The following is a 23,277-nucleotide window of genomic DNA, read 5'->3' as shown; positions in this document are numbered from 1 at the left end:
GATTACGTGTCTGATTATTTATGTAGACGACATGATCATTATGGGAGATGATGAAGAAGAAATGGCTGAGCTTAGAAAGAATCTGTTCCAGGAATTCAAGATGAAGGATCTGGGTCTTCTCAAGTATTTCTTGGGAATCGAGGTACTAAGATCAAAAAAGGGGATCTTCATAAATTAGAGGAAGTATATACTTGATCTATTGGCAGAAATTGGGATGCTGGATTGCAAGCCAACAGATACACCTATGGTACAAAACCATGGACTGCAAATTAAGGAAAATGGGGAACCGACCGACAAGGGGAGATACCAGAGACTTGTTGGGAAGCTGATATATCTTTCCCACACAAGACCAGATATTGCATACGCAGTTGGAGTAGTGAGCCAGTTTATGCACGTACCACAAGAAGAGCACTGGGAGGCAGTGCTGAGAATCATCCAATACTTGAAGGGAACGGCCGAGCATGGACTCATGTTTAAGAAACACGGACACATGGAGATACATGGCCTTACTGATGCTGATTGGGCAGGAAACCCAAACGACAGGAAGTCAACTGCGGGGTACTTTGCCTTTGTTGGAGGAAATCTTGTAACATGGAAAAGTAAGAAGCAGAAGGTAGTAGCACTCTCGAGTGCAGAGGCAGAATTTAGAGGAATTAAGAGTGGATTGACTGAGATATTATGGTTACGGAAGTTGATGATAGAGTTGAACCTTCGCTCTACTTTACCTTGTAGATTATTCTGTGACAACAAGGCAGCCATTAGTATCTCAGAAAACACTGTACAACATGACAGAACCAAACATGTGGAAGTGGATCGACATTTCATAAAGGAGAATTTGGAATCTAAGGTGGTGGAAATGCCCTATGTCAAGTTTGAAGATCAGCTAGCAGATATCTTGACAAAGGCAGTGAACTCGAAATCGTTTCATGAAGTACTTGGCAAGCTAAGTATCGGCAACCCCGTTACATAGCTTGAGGGGGAGTGTTAGAAGATATTGCACAGAATCAGGAATTGATATGGGAGAATATTTTGCAGTAATTAGTGTAATCTAGGTTTACCATGTATAGAAAATTCTAGTCTATATATTCTTGTAAACTCTACATTGTCGATACATTGAATAAGATTAATCCCTTCTACCAATTTCTACAATTTGTAGCATTGAAACCAGGGTTCGACGCCCCTACAATAGCCAAACTGTTCGTCACCACAGTGGTTAAATTCCACGGTTTACCGGAAAAGTTACTTTCGGTCCGTGACACAATTTTATGAGTGAATTTTGGATGGAGCTTTTATCCATGAGTGTTACAAAGCTACAATTTATGACCGCTTATCACCCGCAGACAGATGGGAGGTCCGAGGTAACGAACCGGGCCCTTGAGCAGTATTTGCGTGCATTCACTTTTGAGCAACCGCTGAAATGGTTCGAGTTCCTTCCTTGGGTCGAGCTTGCAATGAATTGTAGTGTGAATGTTAGCATAGGGATGTCACCTTTCAAGGCCCTATACTACGAGACCCACCTGATATATTCTGCACGCCGGCTGCCCCAACGAAGAATGCAGAGGTCGCAAGAAATTTAGGTGATCGGATAACTCTCCTACAAATTTTGAGGAAGAATCTTTCACTGGAATTCGGTGTGGGCGATCACGTCTTGCTCCTACTACAATCGTACCGTCAAGTCTCGGTGAGACGGCCAATGTTAGCAAAACTAGGGAGACGATACTATGGGCCACATGAAATCAAGGAAAGGATAGGTGTGTGCATATCGCCTGCAACTCCCTTTCGCCAGTCGCATATATGACGTAATTCATGTCTCGTTGCTCAAACCGTTTACGCTGCCGTTGTCCCACATAACTCTACAGCAACTACCCAACAATTATTCCCTGTAACCTAATTAATGTGAGCGAGAAAGAGTGCAATATAATAAAAATTGTAAGTTAAAAAGTCTAACTTGGATTATACTCACGCTTATTAAAATTCTCAATTATTCCATGTAACCTAATTAATATAACAACAAAAATTACGACGGATCTGTCAGTTGGATATCCATGGCTAATTGCTGAAATTAATTTCTTATATTTCCTCTATTCAATTTAAAGTGGAAAAAAAAAATTTGGCCCAAAATTTTGTATAGTGGTGTTTTGTGTGTTAAATAGAGAATAAAGTAGATATATTAATGTTTTCATTTTTATAAAAATGTCATTTTGAGTGGATTGAAGGAGTAATAAATTTATCAGAGACTCAATCCATAGGTAATTCAACAAGTCTATCACATCTTCATTTCCTTTTTTTCTGCGTCAAGCCATAATGCTAACTTCTCTATACATGTCTCTCCATTTAATTTCACTTCAACTACTTAAATTTAATTTTCTTAATTTATAACGTTTTCAATGTTTCTATTTTTTTAGAAAAGGAGTAGTATTCTCTAACGTGTAAAACCATCTTCAATGATATTCTAAAATTCAAAAGAAAGTATTCCCTCCGTTCCACAATAATAGAGACGTTTCGTTTTGAGCTCTCGTTTTGAAAAAAATGATAATAAATAGTTAAAGTGGAGATAGAGTAAAGTAAGAGAGAGAATAATATAGTGAAGAGTCTTATCTACAGTATTCTCTCTTACTTTACTCTTTCTTCACTTTAACTATTTATTATTATTTTTTCAAAATGAGTGCTCAAAACGAAGTCTTTGTTACTGTGGAACGGAGGGAGTAGGTAATTAGCTCTAATGGTACTCTAAAGTGTATTCTATTTAAATTTTTTGAGTAAAATAGTTCTCAATTTAAATTTACATTAAAACAAATACAAATTACTTCTATAAATTTTGTGATTAAAAAAGAACAGTTGATATATTTGATAAAATAGTAATACTATATATTCTTCAAGCTTTAAATTTAGTATAAATAGTGAAATATGGAGTACTCCGTATTAAAATGGGTTTGAGTTGTACTCCCTACCTCTTCACATATGCATTTTTTTTACACGTGTGGAATGAAGGAATAGTAATTAGTTGGAAACTTTGGAATACTCTAACCCCCAAATTTGAACCGATTCCGTAAAGCCTAAAGCAGCAGCTGAAAATTTTAATCGAGACCTAAACAATGGCAGAATTTGTGGAAGCAGATAATGCAGAAGCCATTTTCACACGAATCGAGCACAAATCGAGCAAGATCGAGAGCCTACTCAAACAGTAGGCCAAAATCTTTTACAAATTTGCTATCGCATTTGGTGGTTTTGTGAATAATGGTTTTAATTTCAGGTATAAACCGGTTGAAGCTTTGAAGACAGCTCTTGAAGGCTCGCCCCCCGTCACCAAAGACGAGCGTTGCAAGGTATGAATTAATTAATCATTTTATTTCAGTATACACAGTTTTTGTGTGATTTCATTAATTGAGCTAAATTAGTGTTGATTTTGCCTTTTGAAGTCTGCGAATTGGATTGTGGTGCATAGGGCGATAATGGCGATAAAAGATATCGATAGTTTGTTCTCAGCTCTTGATCTGGAGTACTACGATGTTCTGATGAAGTAAGTCTAAACCCCTTAATTTTGTGTTTGTCTTACTATTTTTTTCTTATGGTGTTTTGTTTGTGAAATTATTGTATCTTTGTTGATTTTGCATCATAGTTTATCCAAATTACCATTGGTGGATAGTTTCTGTAGATGGTATTCCTATGGAGATTTTTCCATAAGGAGTTTGATCTCCCTCTTTTGCTTATTCAGAAATAGTTTAGCAATATGAGGTGCTGTTCTAAATTTGATATATCAGATATTCTGATGGTTTCGGATTTTATCTTGTGAGTTGTGACTCAGATATCACTCTGTGATGGAAGTTGCAGGCTTTACCTATGAAATGCATTTCTTTCTTTTTTTGCTTGTGTATCTGGTAGTTGCTGGATTTACCCAGACATCATCTAATAAATATCTGTTTGGTTTAGAATTTTGGATGACTGGGAGAATTTTTTAAAATGGTTAAATCTATTATTTGGGGAAAGAACAATAACTCTAGATGTTAAATCATGTCTGGAAAAGTTATTGAGCTTGCTGAGAGGTAAAAGAATCAAGGAGATGCAAATGCTATGGAATAGAATTGGAACTGGTGCATATCCTGATAGCTATTGTAATTGACTTGATATGATATGCTCTTTTGCAACAACTGCACAAAATGAGAAGATAAGCCGAAGTAGGTTATTTTGTTTACAGATCCTTTGGACACAATTTCATCTAGAAATGTAGCAGAATTCATGAAACAGGTTTAACTTGGACAAGTGACGTACTCTGCATCATGTCAGGGAGCAACTAATAACCTGATTCATATAGAAAGTTCTACTATAAGAAATACAAATGCTGGAGTCTTGTAGATGATATGACCTGATCTGTGGTATTGTTTGAATATTTAGTTCATGGAAAGGTTTGAAGACGTCTTACTATTGTGCTCAGATTTCATCTCGAGAGTTGAGCCCGGTATAAACCACCCTTAAGCAGCCTCTGGACTCCTTAAGGATATTTTTATATCACCTTAGTGAAGAAGGTTGGCCTGTAGCAGTCATAGTAGATACCATCTTGTAGGCTATGGTTAAAGGTGCACATAATGAACGTAGAAGTCATGGAACGTATGCCTCTACTCTGAGTGGAATGATATCTAAATGTTATAGTTGTGTTTTCTGTTCCTGAACATGGTCATGTGATGAATCCTTGGAACTTTCCTTTCTTAAGATAATCTTTCTAGTCATCCAAGTTTCTCTGTTGCATAGATATCATCAATCTTATTATAAACAAATCCATCTATGTGATTAATAGGTACTTATATAGAGGTTTATCTACTGGAGATCGTCCCACGTGTGACCAATGCCTAAAAATTCATGAAAAACTTACAGAAAGAGCGGGATTGGGATGCATACTACGATGCCTGGCCGACAAAGTCAACACTGTTTAATTGTAATTTGTTCATGTCTCTGCACTTGTACAGGATTATCAACAATATGTATCCTTTCTTGTGTACATGAATAACCCCTGTTTTTGATGCAAATCATGATTCATTCTTTGCTCAACTTGTGTTATTATGTGTTATGATACACAACCTTCAAATTAAAACATCTTTTGATATAATTGAATGCTTCGACAATCCTAAATCAATAGACTAGAAGTTGCTTTGGAGGAAAGAATTATGATGATTAAGAAAGTCATCTTTCTGAACCATTGGTTATTGTCTGGTTGTATACAATACGCCCTCCGTCTCATCACTGTTGGGGCATTTCTTTTGGACACCTTTACATGTGTTTTTTCTTATTATGTGCACTCTTTTATTCATATATAATTGTCAATTCTAGTTGTAAGAGGTCATACAGGTTTTAACAAATCTAAAAGGCATATAAAAAAGCAGGAAACATACAATTCATCAGTCAATAACACTACAAAATTACATTTTCAACTCTAACGTATGAATGCTGTGCTTACAAAACAAGCCACTACCCAAAACCAAAGACCTACAAGGTTCTTGTATATGCCACAAAACATACATTGTCTGTGCAAATCTCAGTTCAACACTGCAAATTTATTTAGATATGTTTGTCTAACCACGAGGAACGAAAACCTCTCCTCTATCCCATCCTTATTCCGGTGTCCCCTCTCATAGGGAGAGATACGTCACCGGTTTTGGAATAGGTCATGTAGAAAAGTTCAGAGAGTATGGCGGTGAAGAATATGAATGCTGCCCCGGCTCCAAACACTCCCTTCCTCAACGTCTCACATGAGGGAGGAGTTGCCGACAAGTATGTCCTGTACTTGGTGTGGTACGCGTTTCTTACCGAGCCAGCTAACAAGCACACCTCAGCAATGAAGAATGCCACCCTGCATCAAGAGCAGCCGGTGGAATTTAGGAAAAAACACTTTTTTTGAGTGAGTAATGAATGTTGAAGCTAATTGATACGAAATATACCAGCAGGAGATGAACAACACAATCGCCCAAACCCTAGAACGACCCGGTTGGAGAGCTCTCCCACCGCATAAACACCTACTTGCAGCCATGATAATTAGTTGGCTAACCATAAGGAACAAGAACGAGCCCACTCCAAGGCCGGTGGCTATGTCCGAATCATAAACACAAAACTCCATGTTCGCCTCAGTTGCAATGCTTGCCTGAAGAGACGGTGGATGTTAGTCCGAAGAATTTATAATAAAAAAGTAATAATAAGATTTCCCTTATAATAGCAAGATTGAAAGACTGACAGATGATCTGCGGTGCTCAGCTGCAACAGCAAGTGAAAAAGCAATTAAATCGAACACGAAAACTGTCACCAACAGAAACTTGGAGGCCATTGCTATGCAGATCAAGATGAAGGCTGATTCTAGTAAGAAGGAGAAAGATAAAAAGTTTTTTGGGACTTGTGCAGATATGTTCTTGATATATAGTTGGATTGCTATCTATATAGTGTGTGTGAAGAAAGCAAAGAGGTGAAATGGCCCTTTCTCTCCCATTCACTTTAGCTCACATGCAACATGCTACCTTCACCTCTCTTCTCACACACATACACATGTTTTGTAGTATTTTATAAAGTTAAAATGGGGAGCGTTGGATAGGAATCTTACCTTTAATATCAAGAATACTCAAACGAAAATGGACCTTTAACCCACCAAAAGTAACCATCTCTCTCTCTCATCAACAAAGAGTGGGTGAAATTGTGAAGATAGGTATGTGCTTTTATCTTTCTTTAGTAGTAGTATTAATTTAAGATTATGATTAGGTAAAAACATGAATAATTTTAATTCTACTTATAGTGACATGGTAAGTGGAGTAGTTTTCTTTCACCAATCTTCAGTTTTAAGTCACCAAATTCCAAAAATATTGAATATGTGACGGATTTTTCATTTGTGGTCATTGGTTAGGCTGGATGATCTTTCACATTAATGGATCAGTATTGGATATAAAGCAATTTACATATAGAAAATTGGTAAAAGAAAAACCATGAACTTTCACCAAAATTTTATATTTCCCACAACCTTTGAAAGTGCTCTTAAAAATCACGTTTTTTTCAAATTGCGTGAATTTCCCACACTAAAGTTTTCGGCATAAATTTTGCCTACATGTAATAGTCGAAGCTTTATTCTATCTTGTTGGGAAGATGAAACTGAAGACAATATGGATGCTCTAGAATTAGTGTCAGCATTCCATGCAGGCAAAACTTGTGCCGGAAATTTTAGCATGGGAAATCCACACATTCGATCAGTTAATAACTTCTACCATTTTTAAAAGACAATATGGATGCTCTTGAATCGCACCTGGCGGGCCAGCGGCGGGCTGAGCCGGTTGTGGTTGTCGAGGGAGGCGGCGATGCTGAGGCCGTCGGAGTAGTAATTCTGCATTCTCGAAATGCCCTGCTTCAGCACGAGGCAGATTTCCCAAAGCTTGGAGCTCTCGTCCATGTATTCATCCAGCCATCTCTCACCTACTGGGAGGTGAAGTTTCGGCACAAGTAAGGTCAATTGTGTGTGGAATGATCTGACGAGAGAAAGGGCTCTTTGGAAGAATTGAATCGACATGACGTTGCTAGACATGAAGTCTCTCTCAAGATCGTGTACGTGAAGAATAAGCGTCGAGGTAGATAGCTAAATAAACACGATGGATGGGTGCATGTAGACGTGGCTCAGCAGGGGATTAAATCACACATGACGCACATGATAAAGAATGAGAGTAAGTTAGATTGGTGATAGTTTGTTAGATCTGCTTTTGCTCATCTATAAGAACATAATTTCCCTTCGGTTGTAAGATCATATTATGAATTAATGCAAAGTTCTCCCTTCTCCTCTCCTTCGTCTTCTACGAGCAATTCCTTTTGTATAGGTGCGATTCGAGTTGTTGTTCTACCCTCCGGTGACCCCACTGGCGGATCTAGGGGGCAGGAGGGGGCGGTCGCCCCCTCCGTGCGACTAATTTCCTCTTATCCGGACGTAAAATTACCATATCCGCCCTTTCCGTTTGCACCGACGTCGTCCCGAAAATCGAAAAAAATTGTCATTTTTGCCCTAAACCAACCTACTAGTATATATTTCGCCCCCTGCGTTCATGAATCTTGGATCCGCCACTGGGTGACCCCAATACCGCATCACTATACCACGTGTAAGGAAGTTGTAGAAGCCGTTGACAGTGGTGGGATCCATCATAAGCAGGTGCAGACACTGTGTTAAGAGGTTAATGTGAGTTATATAGAGCTCGGATCCCAGGTAAATGTGAGTTATATAGGGCTTGGATTCCCCTACTGTGGAGGGAGGATCCCCTGCTTTGAAGATAGGTGACCACCAAAAGTAACCACCTCTCTCTCTCTCTCATCAACAAAGAGTTGGTGAAATTGTGAAGATAGGTATGTGCTTTTATCTTTCTTTAATAAATAATTTTAATTTAAGATTAGATAATAACAAGAATAATTTTAATTCTACTTATAGTGAGTCAGTGACCAATGACATGGTCAGTGGTTTTCTTTCACCAATCTTTAGGTTTTACTCCCTCCGTCCTATTGAAGATGACTCACTTTCCTTTTTAGTTTGTCCCAACTAAGATGACTCATTACTTAAAATGAAAACACATTTATCTCTACTTTATTCCATCCCTCTTACTTTACTCTCTCCTCTCAACACACAAAATAAATTTGTATAAAATCTCGTGCCGTCCAAGAAAGGGATCATCTTCATTGGGACGGAGGGAGTACCATTTAAGTCATCAAACTCCAAAAATATTGAATATGTGATGTTTTTTCCATTTGTGATCACTGGTCAGGTTGGATGATCTTTCACATTAATGGATATAAAGAATCACGAACTTTCACAAAAAAATTGGTATTTCCAACATCCTTTGAAAGTGGTCTTAAAACTCACTAACTTTTCAAATTGTGCGAATTTTCATATTAAAGTTTCCAGCATAAATTTAGCCTCCGTGGAATGTCAAAAAAACTACTCCCTCCGTTTCTTCATAGTTGAGACGGAATTTTTTAGCACAGAGTTTTAGAAATGAATATTGGGTGTGTTAAATAAATATATAAAAAAGTAAAAGAGAGGAAAAGATAGAGAGAACAAAGTATAAAGTAGAGAGAATAAAGTAAGAAAGAGAAAAAAGTTAGCATATATGTAAATGGCTCAACTATGAAGAAACTTACCGAAATGGAAAAATGACTCAACTATGAAGAAACAGAGGGAGAAGTATGTGTAATAGGCAAAGCTATATTCCATCTTTTTGGAAAGATGAAACTGATGATAATATGGATGCTTAGAATTAGTGTCAGCATTCCACGTAGGCAAAATTTATGCCAGAAACTTTAGTGTGAGAAATCCGCACAATTCGAAAAGTTGGTGATTTTTACCACTTTTAAAGGTTGTAGGAAATATCAGATTTTTTTTAAGTTCATTGTTTTTCGGACCAATTTCCGTATAAACCAACTTTAAAATCCATGGAACAAAAATTGTGGTTATCAATTTAGTATAACCCAATATTTATACATGGAATGTGGAGAAATTTTCTATCAAATTAATAATATATTGATAGGTTTGTGTTAAAATGACAACACCTCTTAAAGTGACACTGTGACACCACGTATCCAGCAATATTAAAAACACTACACACCTTTTATGATTGCCACATGACAGCTGATTATTTTTCCACGTGTACAAATGATTGGCTAGAAATTATGGTATGATGTTACTTTAAGAGGTGCTATGTTGGTATATTTAGAGAGTTTCCACTGGATCTATATCTAGTTGGAAATGTGCTATATATATTTCCTCTTGTTAAAGATTTATTTGTATGAACAGGATTGCTATCTTGGTATTCTTTGAGTAGGAATTTATTTCACATTTAACATTAGTTCATCTGAACATATATATTTAAATACAAATTATTTTTAACTAAACCTACTTTATTTTTATTTATATTTTTATCGTCATACTATTATCAATTATCAGCTCAATGGCTAATAAGAATTTTAATATTCTAATAAAAACATTCAAATCATATATTAGCTCTTAAAAGTCAATCGAGGGTCACAGTGAAAATGTGAAATCAAGTTCATCTAGGGCAATAAGGAAAAAGCATCCCAAATATCCAGTACAAGGAACAAAAATGAGTATATTTCCCACCCTACAAGGAAGAAGAAGAGCCACTGACTGACATGTACTCCTACAATTGATATGCATCTAAGCTAGTAGTATTTCATATACATAGTGAACTCTCAAAAGCAAAATCAGTGGGCCAAAAAATCAGATCATCTCAGTCCTGGCAAAATCTTTGAAAATATTCCCAGTATGCTAGAGCTTCATTACCACTTCAGCTGTCGTTAACCAATAAAGAAGGAATCGCAGAAAGAATACGAGTCGAGCCAACCTCAATAACATCCCTAATCACCCCTAAACAGATACTTCAGATCTTCCACTGTGAGTCGACTCTGTTTCGTGCTTGTTTCGCCCTCTCCATATGCATATGCAACCATCCTCCTCTTCCTTTGCTGGAGAAGACCAAAATATTTGCATAAAAGAAATGAAGAGTTAGTTTCACATGATGACATGATCAAACATACAATCCAAAACAAAATCTTGAAAAGAAAATGTACCTGTAGGGCCAAAATGCGATCTTCCACTGTGTCCTTCACAGTTAGCCGATAAACTGAAACAGGGCGTTTCTGCCCGATACGATGCGCTCTATCTATAGCTTGATCTTCAGTCGTCGGGTTCCACCATAGGTCCAAAAGGAGCACATTACAAGCTGCCACCATGTTCAGTCCGAGGCTCGCTGCTTTCAGAGACATGATCATAACAGAAACCTGAAACAAAGAAGCTTTATTTACAGAATTGAAATCAAGATGACACGAGGCGAATCAATTATCAGGCTGCCAATAATCATACAAACCTCGGGAAGAAGATTGAAGTCTTTAACGGCTCTATCTCTAGCACCAATAGGCATTGTACCATCAAGTCTACGATACTGAATGTTATTACTTTTTAAACACGATTCTAGCAAATCCAACATCCCAGTCCACTGGGAGAACACGATGGCTTTCTGCCCCACAGCCTCGACCGAATTGTTCGGGTCTCTACGTACGTTCGATGTTCTGCTATCATCCCCAGAATCACTACGCGAATTTTCTGAGTCATAGCCTCCTCCGATATTATCTGAGGAACCCGTTTTTGTGGCACAATCATGTGCTTTAGAGAGGGACAACAAGATGTCGAGAGCAGCCCTGATTTTGGAAGAACCTTGAGGACTTCTTAATATCTGAGGTACAGAAGAGTCAGCGACTCCAGAACCAGGGCAGTCGGCAGTACTTTCTGTACTCAGTTGACCAAACATAGCAGTCCGTAGTGTGATTACAGAAAATATCTTAGACATATTAAGAGGCTTTTTGCATTTCTTGGCCGGACACTCGGTGTCGTCACCTGATATACGCTCCAATATGCACTGATTGCAAAAGACATGTCCGCATACAGTTACAGCAGCGTCCTCGGGGGGATCCTGAAAGAGTAACGTTTTAAGCTCAACTTTAAACTTTAGTAATTAAGAGAAGCCGAGTAGTCTACAAATAACATAAAAATAAATATAGACAAAATTTTGGAACCATTAAGTTGAGAATGGAAGATAGGATTCATTGGTTCAAATATAACAGGAGAACCATCTGTAATACACTACAATGTAAGGATCAGAATCGAGGTCCATTGAAAAAAAAAATGGAATTGTAGATTTTCATCATAAAATAAACAGAGATTTAGGAAGATTCGTAAATTAGTAGTGCTCGCAAGCTACCAGTACCTTCCTAAATAAAGAAAAATCTAACAAGCAGTTTTAGCTTGGCATCATATACCATTTAAAAGAAGATAGTCTGACCGAAAACTCAAACTAGTGCATCTACAATAGCAACCATGAAGCACAAGGAAAGCAAGAAAAAGTAAGCATTTTTTTAATAAGGAAATGACCAGAACCTCAAATGAGAAAGATTAGATAACAAAATGACCCACAAAAAATTGCTTACATTGCAAATTCCACAGATTGCCAAAGAACCTTCCAAACAATTTAGAAGGAAACTTTGTTCTTCCGGAGGAAGCTTCTTTACAGTCTCAATTGATGAAGTATTTTTTGCAGTAGAACTGTAGTCTTTAACAAGAAGAGGGTGATCGCAAGCTTGTCGAAGTCGTAGAAGCATTAATAATATGTTGACATAATTCTGTTTCAGAGTGCCAGCTGCTTGATATTCCTATTATATGCATAGAAAAAGAGGTTAATATCCTATATCAGCTTAATATATGTGTAACTAGAGGTCTGATTGAAGTTTAAAAACATACTGCAAACTGAGCACGTGAATCAGCCTCGAGGCTGCAGTAGAAATCACGCTCCTCCTTAGAAAATTCGACCTTTTTCAGTTCAATAGTTTTTGGCGGGAGATCAATAATCGGTTCCCCATCAAGAAGAGTACCTGGATAAAAAAGAATACATCCAAATAATATCAACCTCTAGAAGGATGACATCCGGTTAAAGATAGTTCATAATTGCAGAGCCAAGCAGGACCTTCGAACTGAAGAACTGATTTCCCATCCATTAATATGTATCACCAAATAAAGCTAGCACGGTTTTCAAATATTAAGCCAAAATAGATGTGTTTAATCATGCTCAGGCTATCGTGGACCTAAAACCAATCCTATAGGTTAACAAGTAGGGTGTATATTCCTTTAATCCATTCCTTCTTTTCCATCCTTATAAAAAAGATATCACCCTTTCTTATTCATCCTTTTCACTCCAAAGTCCAAAGAGAGAGATATTATCGCCAATAGCGCATGATTATCCCCATTGGAGTAAAAAGGATGAAATAGGAAAGGGTGAAATCCTTTTTCGTAGATAAATTTAGAAAAGAGAGAGGAATTTAAAGGGAGAGGATTTTCTTATCCCTCATTTTCCTTATACCTCAAAGCAAATGCACCCGTTAAGTATAATCTATACTATGGAGGAAGACAAACAATTTTTTATCACTGCAGACAGCTTAACTTACAGTAAAACCAGATCCAAAGATACTTTTACCTTTTGTTCGACGCAACATTATAGTCTTCAGCACCGCTTGTAACTTTTTGTAACCATCCCTCGGATTCTTACTGATTGGCTCCTTTAGTTGCTCACAGAAAGTCCCAAAGACGGCATACGGCTCATGTCTAAGAAATCTGAAATAGCTATAAAGATCATCTATTGCATTCTGCATAGGAGTCCCTGATAAGCACCATCTTCTTTTAGCACGAAGACCCCAGCAAGCCCTAGCTGCCTGAGTTCGATGATTCTTAATACTCTGAGCCTCATCCAGTACAACCCTAAACCATCCAACCTGGGCAAGAGGTCCAGATGCATTTTCAAGCAATTCATTGTCGATTCCACTGCGACTCTTCTTGCTCTTAGAGGATTTCTTGTCAGGAAGCTTCCTTTTTCCACCAGATGAGTAGTCTTTATATGATGAGGAACCTATGAGGTCATCATGTTCATTAACAACAGGCTGTTTTGGCACCTCCATGCTCACAATTGCATATGTTGTAACCACCACATCGTATTTGGACAGCTCAAGTGGATCCTTTGTACGATTGCTTCCATAATATACTAGAACAGAGAGATCAGCTTCTTTAGTTACTTTGTTGTGCAACTCTTCAGACCACTGTCGGAGAACACTCGTTGGACACACAATAAGGGTGCCACCAGAAGGCCTGCCCTTTGCTTGCACAGGTATCTTGCAGTTGTTGATAGGATATCCATTAACCACGATATGCTCAGCTCCTTCGGTAGCATGGCCCTTTCCAAGAACGCCATCATCATCATCCAAATCAAACATTTCTGTCACACCTTGTTTCACATTAGTTTTAGAAGCTTTGGACAAAGGGGCCCTCTCCTTTAGAATGAGTGCAATTGTCGATATCGTCTTTCCAAGTCCCTGCCAAAATCGAAATATAAGAATGGTTTCATGGAGATTACCACGGGATATACCCAGAAAGTAAATAAGTAACACCACCAAAGGAACCTGATCATCGGCAAGAATCCCACCAGAGCAACACGCACTCCTTGTTTCCTTCTTAGCCATCCAAGATAAAGCAATTCGCTGCAAGGAAACTCAAATAAAATCAGTAGTAATTTAATGTACAATTAAAGAGATGCAGTAGTATTTTAAGTTTTTAACTACAGGAGATATTCATGGTCACCCCTATCTTTGGCAGTCTAAAAACCAAGATAGTTCTACCATAAAGAGTCAAACTTCGAATCAAATTCCTGACAGCCTGACAATTACAAAGTGATGGGTCTTAACTACAGCAACATTTGGTGAAATGAAAGATTTTTTTTCAACAATATTCTTAAATGGACATAAATTAAGAATTTGCATCAGACTCTCTTGAGGTTGAGGTTGAAGACACACTGGAAAAATATAAACAACACGAAAGTATCCATGATAAGGATACCCACACAACACAGTTTCTACATGCAGCTTTTTCCTTGACCAAAAATACAAAACAACAAAATTGTCATCAAATAAACATGAAATTATGTGTTGTTACCTGGTGTTTCAGCAGGGACACAGATAAAGCACCATCTGGTGGACAAGCTTCAAATTTTTGCCGCGAAAGATCCTGAAATGGAACAAAATCTTGTATAAGTATTATCTCAAACTACTCAAGATCAAACACTCTCAAAGAAATGTCCCATGTTATTTTTCAGGTACAGCAAGTTCACACCTCAGTGTCAAACCATGAAACTGCAACCAATAAAATACTATCACACCAGGAAATTAAACGCTGAGTATTCAGAAAGCCAATAACGGAAAAATAATGTCAGTACAAAATGGAATGTTGTCAGAGCAAGTATGGGAAAAATGAATCCCTTGTAATATAGGAATGCTGTACTGAAAAATATGCAGCACTTCTACTTTCCCTTTTTCAACCGAAAAAGGCTTTCCAATTGAGGGCACAAATTTTCTGTATAAAATACAAGAGGATTTGGCACTATGTATTTAACACAATTGGTCCATGCAATATTTTACTATCACAACGAATTTTCATGCTTTTTACCCATTAAGTTCAGTACGAGAAAAATACAGCAACAACGCAGCTTAGATATATATCCCAAGACTGAAGTCCAAATAATAGCAATCAATACCAACAACTAAAAGCTTGATAAAGTTCAAAACTTTTAGAAGAAGATACTAACTTAGATTTTCTTTTATAACCACATCCTAAGGTTGAAGTCTCCACAAACTAAATAACACATCAAAATTGTTTTGTTTAGTTCAAATGTGAGGTAGTCGAAGAATATGATTGTTACTTTAGACAAAATACCTAGTCTAAACAGAGTATTGCATAAGATGTTATACTATGTTCCGGTAAAAGGAAAGAAAAGATATACTTCCTCTGTCTACGAAAAAATATATACTCCCTCCATAGCAAATTAATCGAGGCGTATCTTTTTGGCATGGAATTTGGGAAAGTAATGTTTAATTAGTAAAGTGGAGAGAGATAAATTAGGAAAAGAATAAAGTAGATCAATGAAGAGAGAATAAATCAATACAATAAGAGGGATTAAAAGTGTTGATTTTTGCTAAAAGAGGAAATGACACATTTAACTTAGGACGTCTCAAAAATGAATACAAATCAATTAACTTGGGATAGAGGGAGTAACATTTGACCGGAACAGGTGTTTAAAATGATGTTGCTGGATGTGTATTTAGAAGAGAAGGATCTCACTATGTAGACACAAGTGTGGTTTTTTATGAATAAGAAATGTTTGTAAAGTGAAAATATGAAGTAGTAAAGTGTTTGGTCATGTCCTAAAATGAGAAAAAAAAAAAAAACTTTTGTGGACGAAAAATGAGGCAAATGCTATCTATATAGTTTTCATGGACGGAGGAACTATATGAATTAGAAGCCACATAATGATGGCAACAACGAACTCAGAAAAGACAAAATGTTAATTCAAGTGTACATCTGAGAGACCAAAAAATAAAATGTTCATTCAGTTGTAAATCTAAGAACATCCACTAATAACTATATCTCTTGATGCTTTAAATTATAACTACAATATAGATATAGTAGAACTAGTGGTTAGGTACAGAGAAAGAAAGTTAACAGTATAACAACTTAATGTAAGCTTGCAGAGACAGCACAAGGCTGATTAGAGATTCACCTGCGCTGCAACTCGGAAAATTACTCTTTCGTCAGTTGGTTTCCGCCTTGAATGTGTTTTTACCATTTGGGTGCAGGGGCTCCTAGATGTCATAACCTGTTTAGTGCCGACCGAGCTTTCATTCATCGCAACATGATTTGGACGTGCTGGAGCACTCGTATCCTCAAGAACACGCAAACCAGAATCATCATCAGCGTTGCTTTGATCAGATGTCTTACTCTGACAGTCGTGGAACTTTGGCACCTCTTTTTCCATCTTTATCATATTAGTTGCTGGGATGACTGATGGGCATGGCATAACTCCAGGATGCTCTGAAACCTCCAGGCCAGGTTTCCGATTTTTAGCAACAGCGGGAGAACTTTTAACAGAAATAGCACCAGACATGCCAGGAGAAGGGTGAGTTCTCCTTAACTGAAAAAGCTCCTCTGTTTTAACCTTTGAATTGATACCGTAATTCATACATGATGACCACTCAGTGCCTTGGCCCCCATTACTGACATAATTGACTTCAGAAGCTCTGGCAACGATATTAGAAGGATCTTCGGTCTCATTTCCACTGGCAGGCATATCTTGGTATTTTATTTGAAAACGATTCACTTGGCAGAAATCTGAAAAATCATGGTTATGAATAGCATTACGGAAACTATTGCAGGAAGATGTTCCAGTGTAGTTGGGTGTTTCAACCGGAGCTAAGTCATCTCCTTTTTCATCAGAAGACTGTTGAACAATATAAGGACTATTCAAATCAAATTGTTCTCTGTGACTTGGTGTCTCAAAAGGAGCTTCCTCGGAATTGTTGTTGTAATAAGGTGAGGAATAGTGAAAACCACCATGCATATCCGTATAGGAAAATTTATCATCGTGACTAATCTGGGATGATGAAGGCTCAAGCATTTCAGAATAACGTAAGCTGGAATTCCAATCATGTTTCACTAAACTGTTGGAAGGTTCCCACCTAGATTCTGAGGGCCCAATCTTGTCTTCTGCACACAGTATCTCAGGCACATCGAAATAGCCATTGCCTTGACTAAACTGGGGTGCAGGTCCAAGCATTTCACCATCCGGATTGCAGGGATTCCAAGCAGATTCCACAAAACCGTCTAAAAGCCCCCTTTTAGATTCCGAGGCTTCAGAGTTATGCATGTCGTTAACCCAGAACATGTCTTCAGGAGTTTGCATTCCTATCAAAGTAACATTAGATCGTTTGACTAGGATGAAATGAGGTACATGAAGATAGAATCTTTAACCTTATTGACAAAAAAACGCAAGTAGAACCAAAGGGAACCGCTGACTCCAACCACACCCATTACAAATATGAAGACAAACCAAATATTACTTCGAATAAAGAGATGCAGAAGAGAAACATATGCTTACCAACCTGTAAAGTCATTAACACGAGATAAATTAGCCAACCTATTATCCTGCAAATTGTAAGTAACATTGTTAAAATCAAAACAACATTCTATGTTCAAATAAGATCATATGATTGACATGCCACCGTGAAAATTAACAGCATGGCAGGGAGTCATAATGCAAGGAAAAACCAGATGTTAAAATGATGGGAAACAATGCAGAAAAGCCATTTGAGACAGTTTTGTGAACACTATCCCGACGGGCCAACGAATGCCCCAATTCAGTCGGAAAATGTCGCCACTAGATCTTGCAAATGGTACACTGTTCAGCTTGGATTGAACACAATGCAATGGTCTTTTATGAACTCAGGAAACAAGAAATCCTGCAACATCATTCACAAAATTGCACCAAAACCAAACTTCACATATCACAACAAGTTCCAAATCAAGCTATTCACTGACACCAAATCACAAACCCCAAAACCCTTCAATTTTACAGCTACATTTAGAATTTCAGCAAAATTCCACCAATAAAATCAAAGGTGAAAAAATGAAGACAGAATTAACCAGTGGAGGATTAGAAGGCTCTTCCATGATTCTCCAAAGAGTATCAATTTCTAATAAATCAAACTCGTCCCCAATTTCCCCCTTCTCCGGCGATCCCCCTTCTTCCTCCACCATCATCACCTCAAACTCACCTTTCTTCTTTAGAGATTAAAAAAACAACAGCTAAATTTCCACCAAAAACGCGGAATTAGGAAGTGTCGGTACAAAATTGAGGAGAGAGAGAATTTGTAACGGACAATCAATTAGAAAAGGGGATCGATGAAGCGCGGTCACATTTGGAATTGGAAAGGATTAGGAAAGTAGGAGATAAGAAAATCAGAGTCATATTCAATTTGAACTGCATTTCTTCGAGGAAGACTGCATTGTGAAATCATCATCTCTCTCTGCAACTGTACATTCTTCTATTCAAAGCTAGATTCTTTATCTCTGCGGGCTAAATTCTGCTTTGAGAGCATTCAATCACTGATATTCTTTCTTGTCGGAAAACTTTCTTTTAAAATCCAAGTTTGTTTAAGTACTTATTAAAGTAATAGACGCATGAGCCTCACGTGTCTCTTGTCAACTTGGCTTAAAAAAAAAGAAAGGAGCGGTTTGGCCTAATAAATAAAGGGAACTGCTTTTGACTTTTGCACTGATTCTCAAAGTAGACGAGACGCAGTCATTTTTTATTATCTAAAAGAAATGGCTCAATAATCTTGGAATAGAGGGGGCATGTGAATTAATATTCTGATTTTGTAATATTTACTTGTCTCTCCTCCCAGTTTGCTACTGTCGTATGGAATCTTTGCAAGCTAAATATAAAGTTATTGGATATTTCATAGTATCAAAATCAAAATTTGATTTAGGCCATTTCACAACAAGTAAATTACAATGATCCCAAAATTTTGCTATTTATAAATTTAGATCCCTGAAAAATAAAAAATTTATGAAGTTTGCACTTTTAACATTACTTTTCCTAATACTCTGTCTATTTCGCAATAGTAGAGTCAATTTTTTTTAATACAGAGATTAAGAAAGAGAGTATTAAATGTAGTAAGGGAAGAGATATTAATGTAAAAAGGGATAAAAGTAGAGAGAATAAAGTAAGAAACTGAATAAAGTAAGAGGGGAGAAATGTATTACTATGGTGGAATGTTCCAAAATGAAAAAATGGCTTAAGTACTGCGGAATGGAGGAAGTATATACTATAAGCTATAAAGGATACTTTAGCTCAGTTTCACATAATCAAATAGTTAAAATCCTAAAAATACCATTATCTACATTAAAATAGACATTTTTGTAATAGGTATCGAGACCACATAGAGGACAATAACTATAAAAGCTATTAAAACTAAAAGAAAGTAATAAATTCGTTTGTTTGAAGAAGTTGACATTAACCTAGAAAGCTTTTAAAAGGCAAAGACTTGTGATTAACGAAAGAAGGAAGAACTACTCCTAATTTGGTTCGAGTTGCTTATTATTATGTTTCATATTTCCTGAATGAATTTTTGTTTTCTAGGATTCTACCATTATTTTACACTTCCCCATAGCCGATAAGTTGTTCGAGGAATTGTGCACCGATAATAAAATGATCATGTCTCCTAGGCTCTATTTACTAACCTATCATTCCAATAGATGCATGGTTAGGTTAATTTCGAAACCGGATCAACGACCCGCCCTTAAGACTAAGGATGTCAATCGGGTAAGCTCAGCGTGTTTCTGGCCAACCTTACTCGGGTTGTAGGTCAATCGGGTGCAGACTAATTGGGTTGTGATTTGTATCTGGTTTAAAAGTTCAACCCAAACCCTAAAGGTTCGGGTTTCGAGCTAGCCCACCGAGCTAATCGGATTTCTGCTGATAAAATTAACACATAATCAATCCAATACATAATGATAAAAATGAGTTATATTTATAGGATATAAAACATTTAATTATGATAATTATAAGATATACATGCTTACACTCAAACATGATCAAATACTAATTTTACGATTTGTATAAATAAAGCAAAACATAAACATATTTCAAGAATTTTAAAGCATGTTTAGAAATTTAAATATTTTTTTAGAGAATTTAAAGTTTCTAATTTATTTATCTATTATTATATTAAAAAAGTAATAATAAAAAATTAATAGTATATAGTAATATATTCCCTCCTTCCCAACTTACTCGAGTCGTATTCCATTTTAGGTTGTCCCAACTTACTTGAGTCGTATTCCATTTTGGGTTGTTCCAAGTTACGTGAGTCATTTCTCTTTTTAGCTAAAAACAAAACATCTAACCACACATACTTTATTCTTTCTTTTACTTTACCATCTCTCATCTCTCTTACTCCCTCCGTCCCACTCAAGATGACCACATTTTTTAGTGGCACGAGATAGGATGTATTGTTAGGTGGCTTAAAGTAGAGAGAAAAAAGGTAGTTGAATATTTTAATGAGGAGAGAGAAGAGAGGAGGTTATTTCCATAATTGGAAAGTAGTCATATTGATTGGGACAAACAAAAAAGGAAAGGTGGTCATCTTGAATGGGACGAAGGGAGTACTTTATTCTCTATTCTACTTTATTTTACTTTATTTAACTCACTAAACACAACTTTCTTAAATCTAGTGCCGAAAAGAAACGCCTCAAGTAACGCGGGACGGAAGGAGTATATATATTTAACATAAAATTGAAGGTTATTTTTAAGTAATTTATATTATAAAAATAATCAATAAAGTGTCAATTAGGAGTTAAACAAAATGAACAATGGAAATTTTATCGGATTTCTGGGCCAACATATCGGATTTTCAGGTTAACACTATTCGGGTGTCGGACTAAATAGGTTATCATTTTATTGGGCTAGAAATTTCCAACCCTAAACCTCTAAATTTAGCGGGCTATTCGGGCCAGCCCACGGATTGCAGGCTGCACTGACATCCCTACTTAAGACTATAACTTCACACACTTATATCTTGTAATGTTTCAAATACTATGCTCTACCAAGCTAAAAAGACATCTAGATCTATATTTTGTAGGGTGTTATGATACATAGGGTTAGGTCCGTACGGTATAACGTACCAAAATTATGGTACTGTTACCCTACCGAAAGTTTCGGTAGGGTAAACTTCAACATATCGAAATTTCGGTATGGATAACATCACTATCGTTATCGTAACGATATTTCGATATATTGTACCGAATTTTGATATGCCAAGCATGGGTACACTATACCGTTATACCGTACCATTTCACATACCTTTATACCAAAACATATATTCTAAAAATAGAAAAATGTACTATTATTTATTTAATCTGTTTAATTCAATTTTATACATAAATACATTAAATATAATATATACAACGCATATTATTTCGGTATATAGGCATATACTAGTTTTCGGCATACATCGAAGATTCGGTATATATCGTATTTACATTATAACACGGTATACCGCGGTATAAGAAAATTCATATCGTTACCATATCGAAAACTTACTGTACGGTATTATATCGTACCGAAAATTACTATATACCGAAAATTCGATAATTTTTTATATATTTCGGTACGATACGATCGCTATACAATTTTTTAGGTATTTTTACGCACCCCTTAGGATACATGCCACTTTTCCAAGGAATTCGATTGAGAAGTTTCGTCGTCATCTTAAACTTAAAGAAGCCATTTTGATTTGCATAAGACATTTTTTTTGTTGGGCCTAATAGGCTTCGACATCGTACCACAAGCCATCAATACCGACTCATTATGTTCTCCAGGACTCAATTATTTGAAATTTATGGCTTTAGTTTTCCTTCCAGGATATTTTAGGGTTATATGGAGTTTAGGGTTTATCACCTTAATAAAGTTGGCACATTGGTTGATATTGTTAACAAGTTTGTTCCTCCAAATTTGGATTCTCAAGAATATACTTTTGATATAGGTTTAAGTGATCTTTGTTTTGGATCAGAGTTGTCTAAGGTATTATCCTTTTTCTATGTTGTTTACTTACTTTCATATATCTATATGTAAATTATATGTAAATGTTTCTTCTGAATTTCGATTTCAGTGTTTGTTAGATTGCAGAAGAAAGTTTTGTTACTCCTATATCTTCAACATTAACCAATGATGTTGAGTTTTAGCTGATGGAGGAATGCACAACCAAAAGATGTCTTGATCTGAATTTTGAAGGGTGCGATAATGAAGTTTTGAAGTAAAATAAGGCTGAGATTTCTTTAGAAGATTTGGGAACTAACAAGGCTGGAATACTTTTTTTTCAGAATCCGAGTTTTAGTGGATTTGTTGAACTTCTTGTAGGACTTTTTTTGAATTCATATGATTGTTCATCTTAGACTTATTTTGGGATCAGTTTTTGTTCTGTTTACCAATGTTGGTGTTGTTTGCCATCATTAACTTGACCTGTGTTGGTGTTGTTTGCCATCATTTTTTAAAACTAAATTGTTAGGATGAGTTTTTTTTTATTAATTTATTTTGTTGACTCTACATTAACTTGATATATTATTTTTTTGTTAGTTATATTTTTGTTTATGCAATTCTTTAAGTTGTTTGTGAATGATTAATAACGTATGTCATATATAATTACAATGATTAAGAAATGTTAAGTTTCCAAAACATCGTCTTTCAGTAGATATTAATTAAGACGTGTCTATACTTTAGATCCTTTCAATGTTGTACTACCCCATGTTACTAGTCATTCTCAAGGTAAAGATGACTTTCGGATGGACACTGCTACCTTTCGCGATAGGTAGCCTAAGTCTATCTAGATTGTGAATAAATTTTACTTCTATAAGGTTCTGACTGAGTCACCTACTGTGATGACCTGTTCCACGACCCAACCTTCAATGTAGAAGAAGAAGAAGAAGAGAAGACTTACACTGTTTTACTTTCCGGTGTTTAATTGAACATAATTAAAACGGTCAATGCCCATTAAAGTAAAATACACAGCATGAAGAAAACATGTATTATTCACATAAAAGGAGAATTTACGATATATAAGAAATTTATCAAATTTATAACAAACTCGAAAAATGCTTTTTAATATACATGTTCCAAGATTATGCTATGATGATTTATTGACGTGCAACATAATCGTGAGAAGAGGTTTGCATGTTAGAAGAGCTTAGTTGACGTTACAATCAATTCCCCTTAAAACGGTTCTGTTAATTGAGAGCGAGAACATTAGGAGTCTTAGGAGCCTTTAGGAGTTACAAATATGGGA

The 23,277-nt window shown here is 36.4% G+C and overlaps 3 protein-coding genes and 1 pseudogene across 12 annotated transcripts; 2 read left to right on the top strand and 2 right to left on the bottom strand.

The window, feature by feature from the left end:
- Positions 1-244: 244 nt before the first annotated feature.
- Positions 245-970, top strand: LOC148930363 (secreted RxLR effector protein 161 pseudogene; annotated as a pseudogene).
- A 2,002-nt stretch (positions 971-2,972) lies between these two features.
- Positions 2,973-5,043, top strand: LOC125212713 (actin-related protein 2/3 complex subunit 5A). The gene is made up of 4 exons (XM_048112949.2): positions 2,973-3,184; positions 3,254-3,326; positions 3,420-3,520; positions 4,793-5,043. The coding sequence occupies exons 1-4, from the start codon at positions 3,096-3,098 to the stop codon at positions 4,926-4,928; spliced, it is 399 nt and encodes a 132-aa protein (XP_047968906.1). The 5' UTR covers positions 2,973-3,095; the 3' UTR covers positions 4,929-5,043.
- A 321-nt stretch (positions 5,044-5,364) lies between these two features.
- On the bottom strand, positions 5,365-6,511 carry LOC125212651 (protein MODIFYING WALL LIGNIN-1-like). Its single transcript, XM_048112874.2, has 3 exons — positions 6,221-6,511; positions 5,931-6,130; positions 5,365-5,842 (listed from the first exon to the last, which is right to left on the bottom strand). Exons 1-3 carry the CDS (start codon positions 6,308-6,310, stop codon positions 5,593-5,595), a joined length of 540 nt encoding a protein of 179 aa, XP_047968831.1. The 5' UTR covers positions 6,311-6,511; the 3' UTR covers positions 5,365-5,592.
- A 3,519-nt stretch (positions 6,512-10,030) lies between these two features.
- LOC125213563 (helicase-like transcription factor CHR28) lies at positions 10,031-18,625 on the bottom strand. Of its 10 annotated transcripts, none has more exons than XM_048114179.2 (11): positions 18,083-18,625; positions 17,542-17,584; positions 16,164-17,344; positions 14,543-14,614; positions 14,014-14,091; positions 13,038-13,926; positions 12,308-12,438; positions 11,998-12,219; positions 10,881-11,483; positions 10,585-10,794; positions 10,031-10,479 (listed from the first exon to the last, which is right to left on the bottom strand). In XM_048114179.2, the coding sequence occupies exons 1-11, from the start codon at positions 18,197-18,199 to the stop codon at positions 10,372-10,374; spliced, it is 3,654 nt and encodes a 1,217-aa protein (XP_047970136.1). In that variant the 5' UTR covers positions 18,200-18,625; the 3' UTR covers positions 10,031-10,371. The 10 variants fall into 10 exon arrangements, with proteins under 10 accessions (XP_047970136.1, XP_088924016.1, XP_088924017.1 ...); XM_089067890.1 differs by having other exon boundaries at positions 17,659-18,624; XM_089067891.1 differs by having other exon boundaries at positions 17,538-17,584; positions 17,662-18,624.
- Between the last annotated feature and the right edge of the window lie 4,652 nt (positions 18,626-23,277).

The sequence above is a fragment of the Salvia hispanica genome, chromosome 3 (genome assembly GCF_029641045.1).
Source record: "Salvia hispanica isolate PSC_SH4W2 chromosome 3, Shi_PSC_v1, whole genome shotgun sequence".
Taxonomy (NCBI): domain Eukaryota; kingdom Viridiplantae; phylum Streptophyta; class Magnoliopsida; order Lamiales; family Lamiaceae; genus Salvia; species Salvia hispanica.
This window is presented reverse-complemented; position numbering and strand designations above follow the sequence as displayed.

Excerpts from the sequence above, each read along its gene's own strand:
- LOC125212713 (XM_048112949.2), top strand. The coding sequence starts at position 3,096 with ATGGCAGAATTTGTGGAAGCAGATAATGCAGAAGCCATTTTCACACGA. Across the intron at positions 3,327-3,419 it reads CCAAAGACGAGCGTTGCAAG|TCTGCGAATTGGATTGTGGT; the intron begins GTATGAATTAAT and ends TGCCTTTTGAAG. Across the intron at positions 3,521-4,792 it reads TACTACGATGTTCTGATGAA|GTACTTATATAGAGGTTTAT; the intron begins GTAAGTCTAAAC and ends TGTGATTAATAG.
- LOC125212651 (XM_048112874.2), bottom strand. The coding sequence starts at position 6,310 with ATGGCCTCCAAGTTTCTGTTGGTGACAGTTTTCGTGTTCGATTTAATT. Across the intron at positions 6,131-6,220 it reads CTGAGCACCGCAGATCATCT|GCAAGCATTGCAACTGAGGC; the intron begins GTCAGTCTTTCA and ends CCGTCTCTTCAG. Across the intron at positions 5,843-5,930 it reads GTGTTGTTCATCTCCTGCTG|GGTGGCATTCTTCATTGCTG; the intron begins GTATATTTCGTA and ends CTCTTGATGCAG.
- LOC125213563 (XM_048114179.2), bottom strand. The coding sequence starts at position 18,199 with ATGATGGTGGAGGAAGAAGGGGGATCGCCGGAGAAGGGGGAAATTGGG. Across the intron at positions 14,615-16,163 it reads TTTTCCGAGTTGCAGCGCAG|GATCTTTCGCGGCAAAAATT; the intron begins GTGAATCTCTAA and ends GTTCCATTTCAG. Across the intron at positions 12,439-13,037 it reads AATGTTGCGTCGAACAAAAG|GTACTCTTCTTGATGGGGAA; the intron begins GTAAAAGTATCT and ends TTTTTTATCCAG.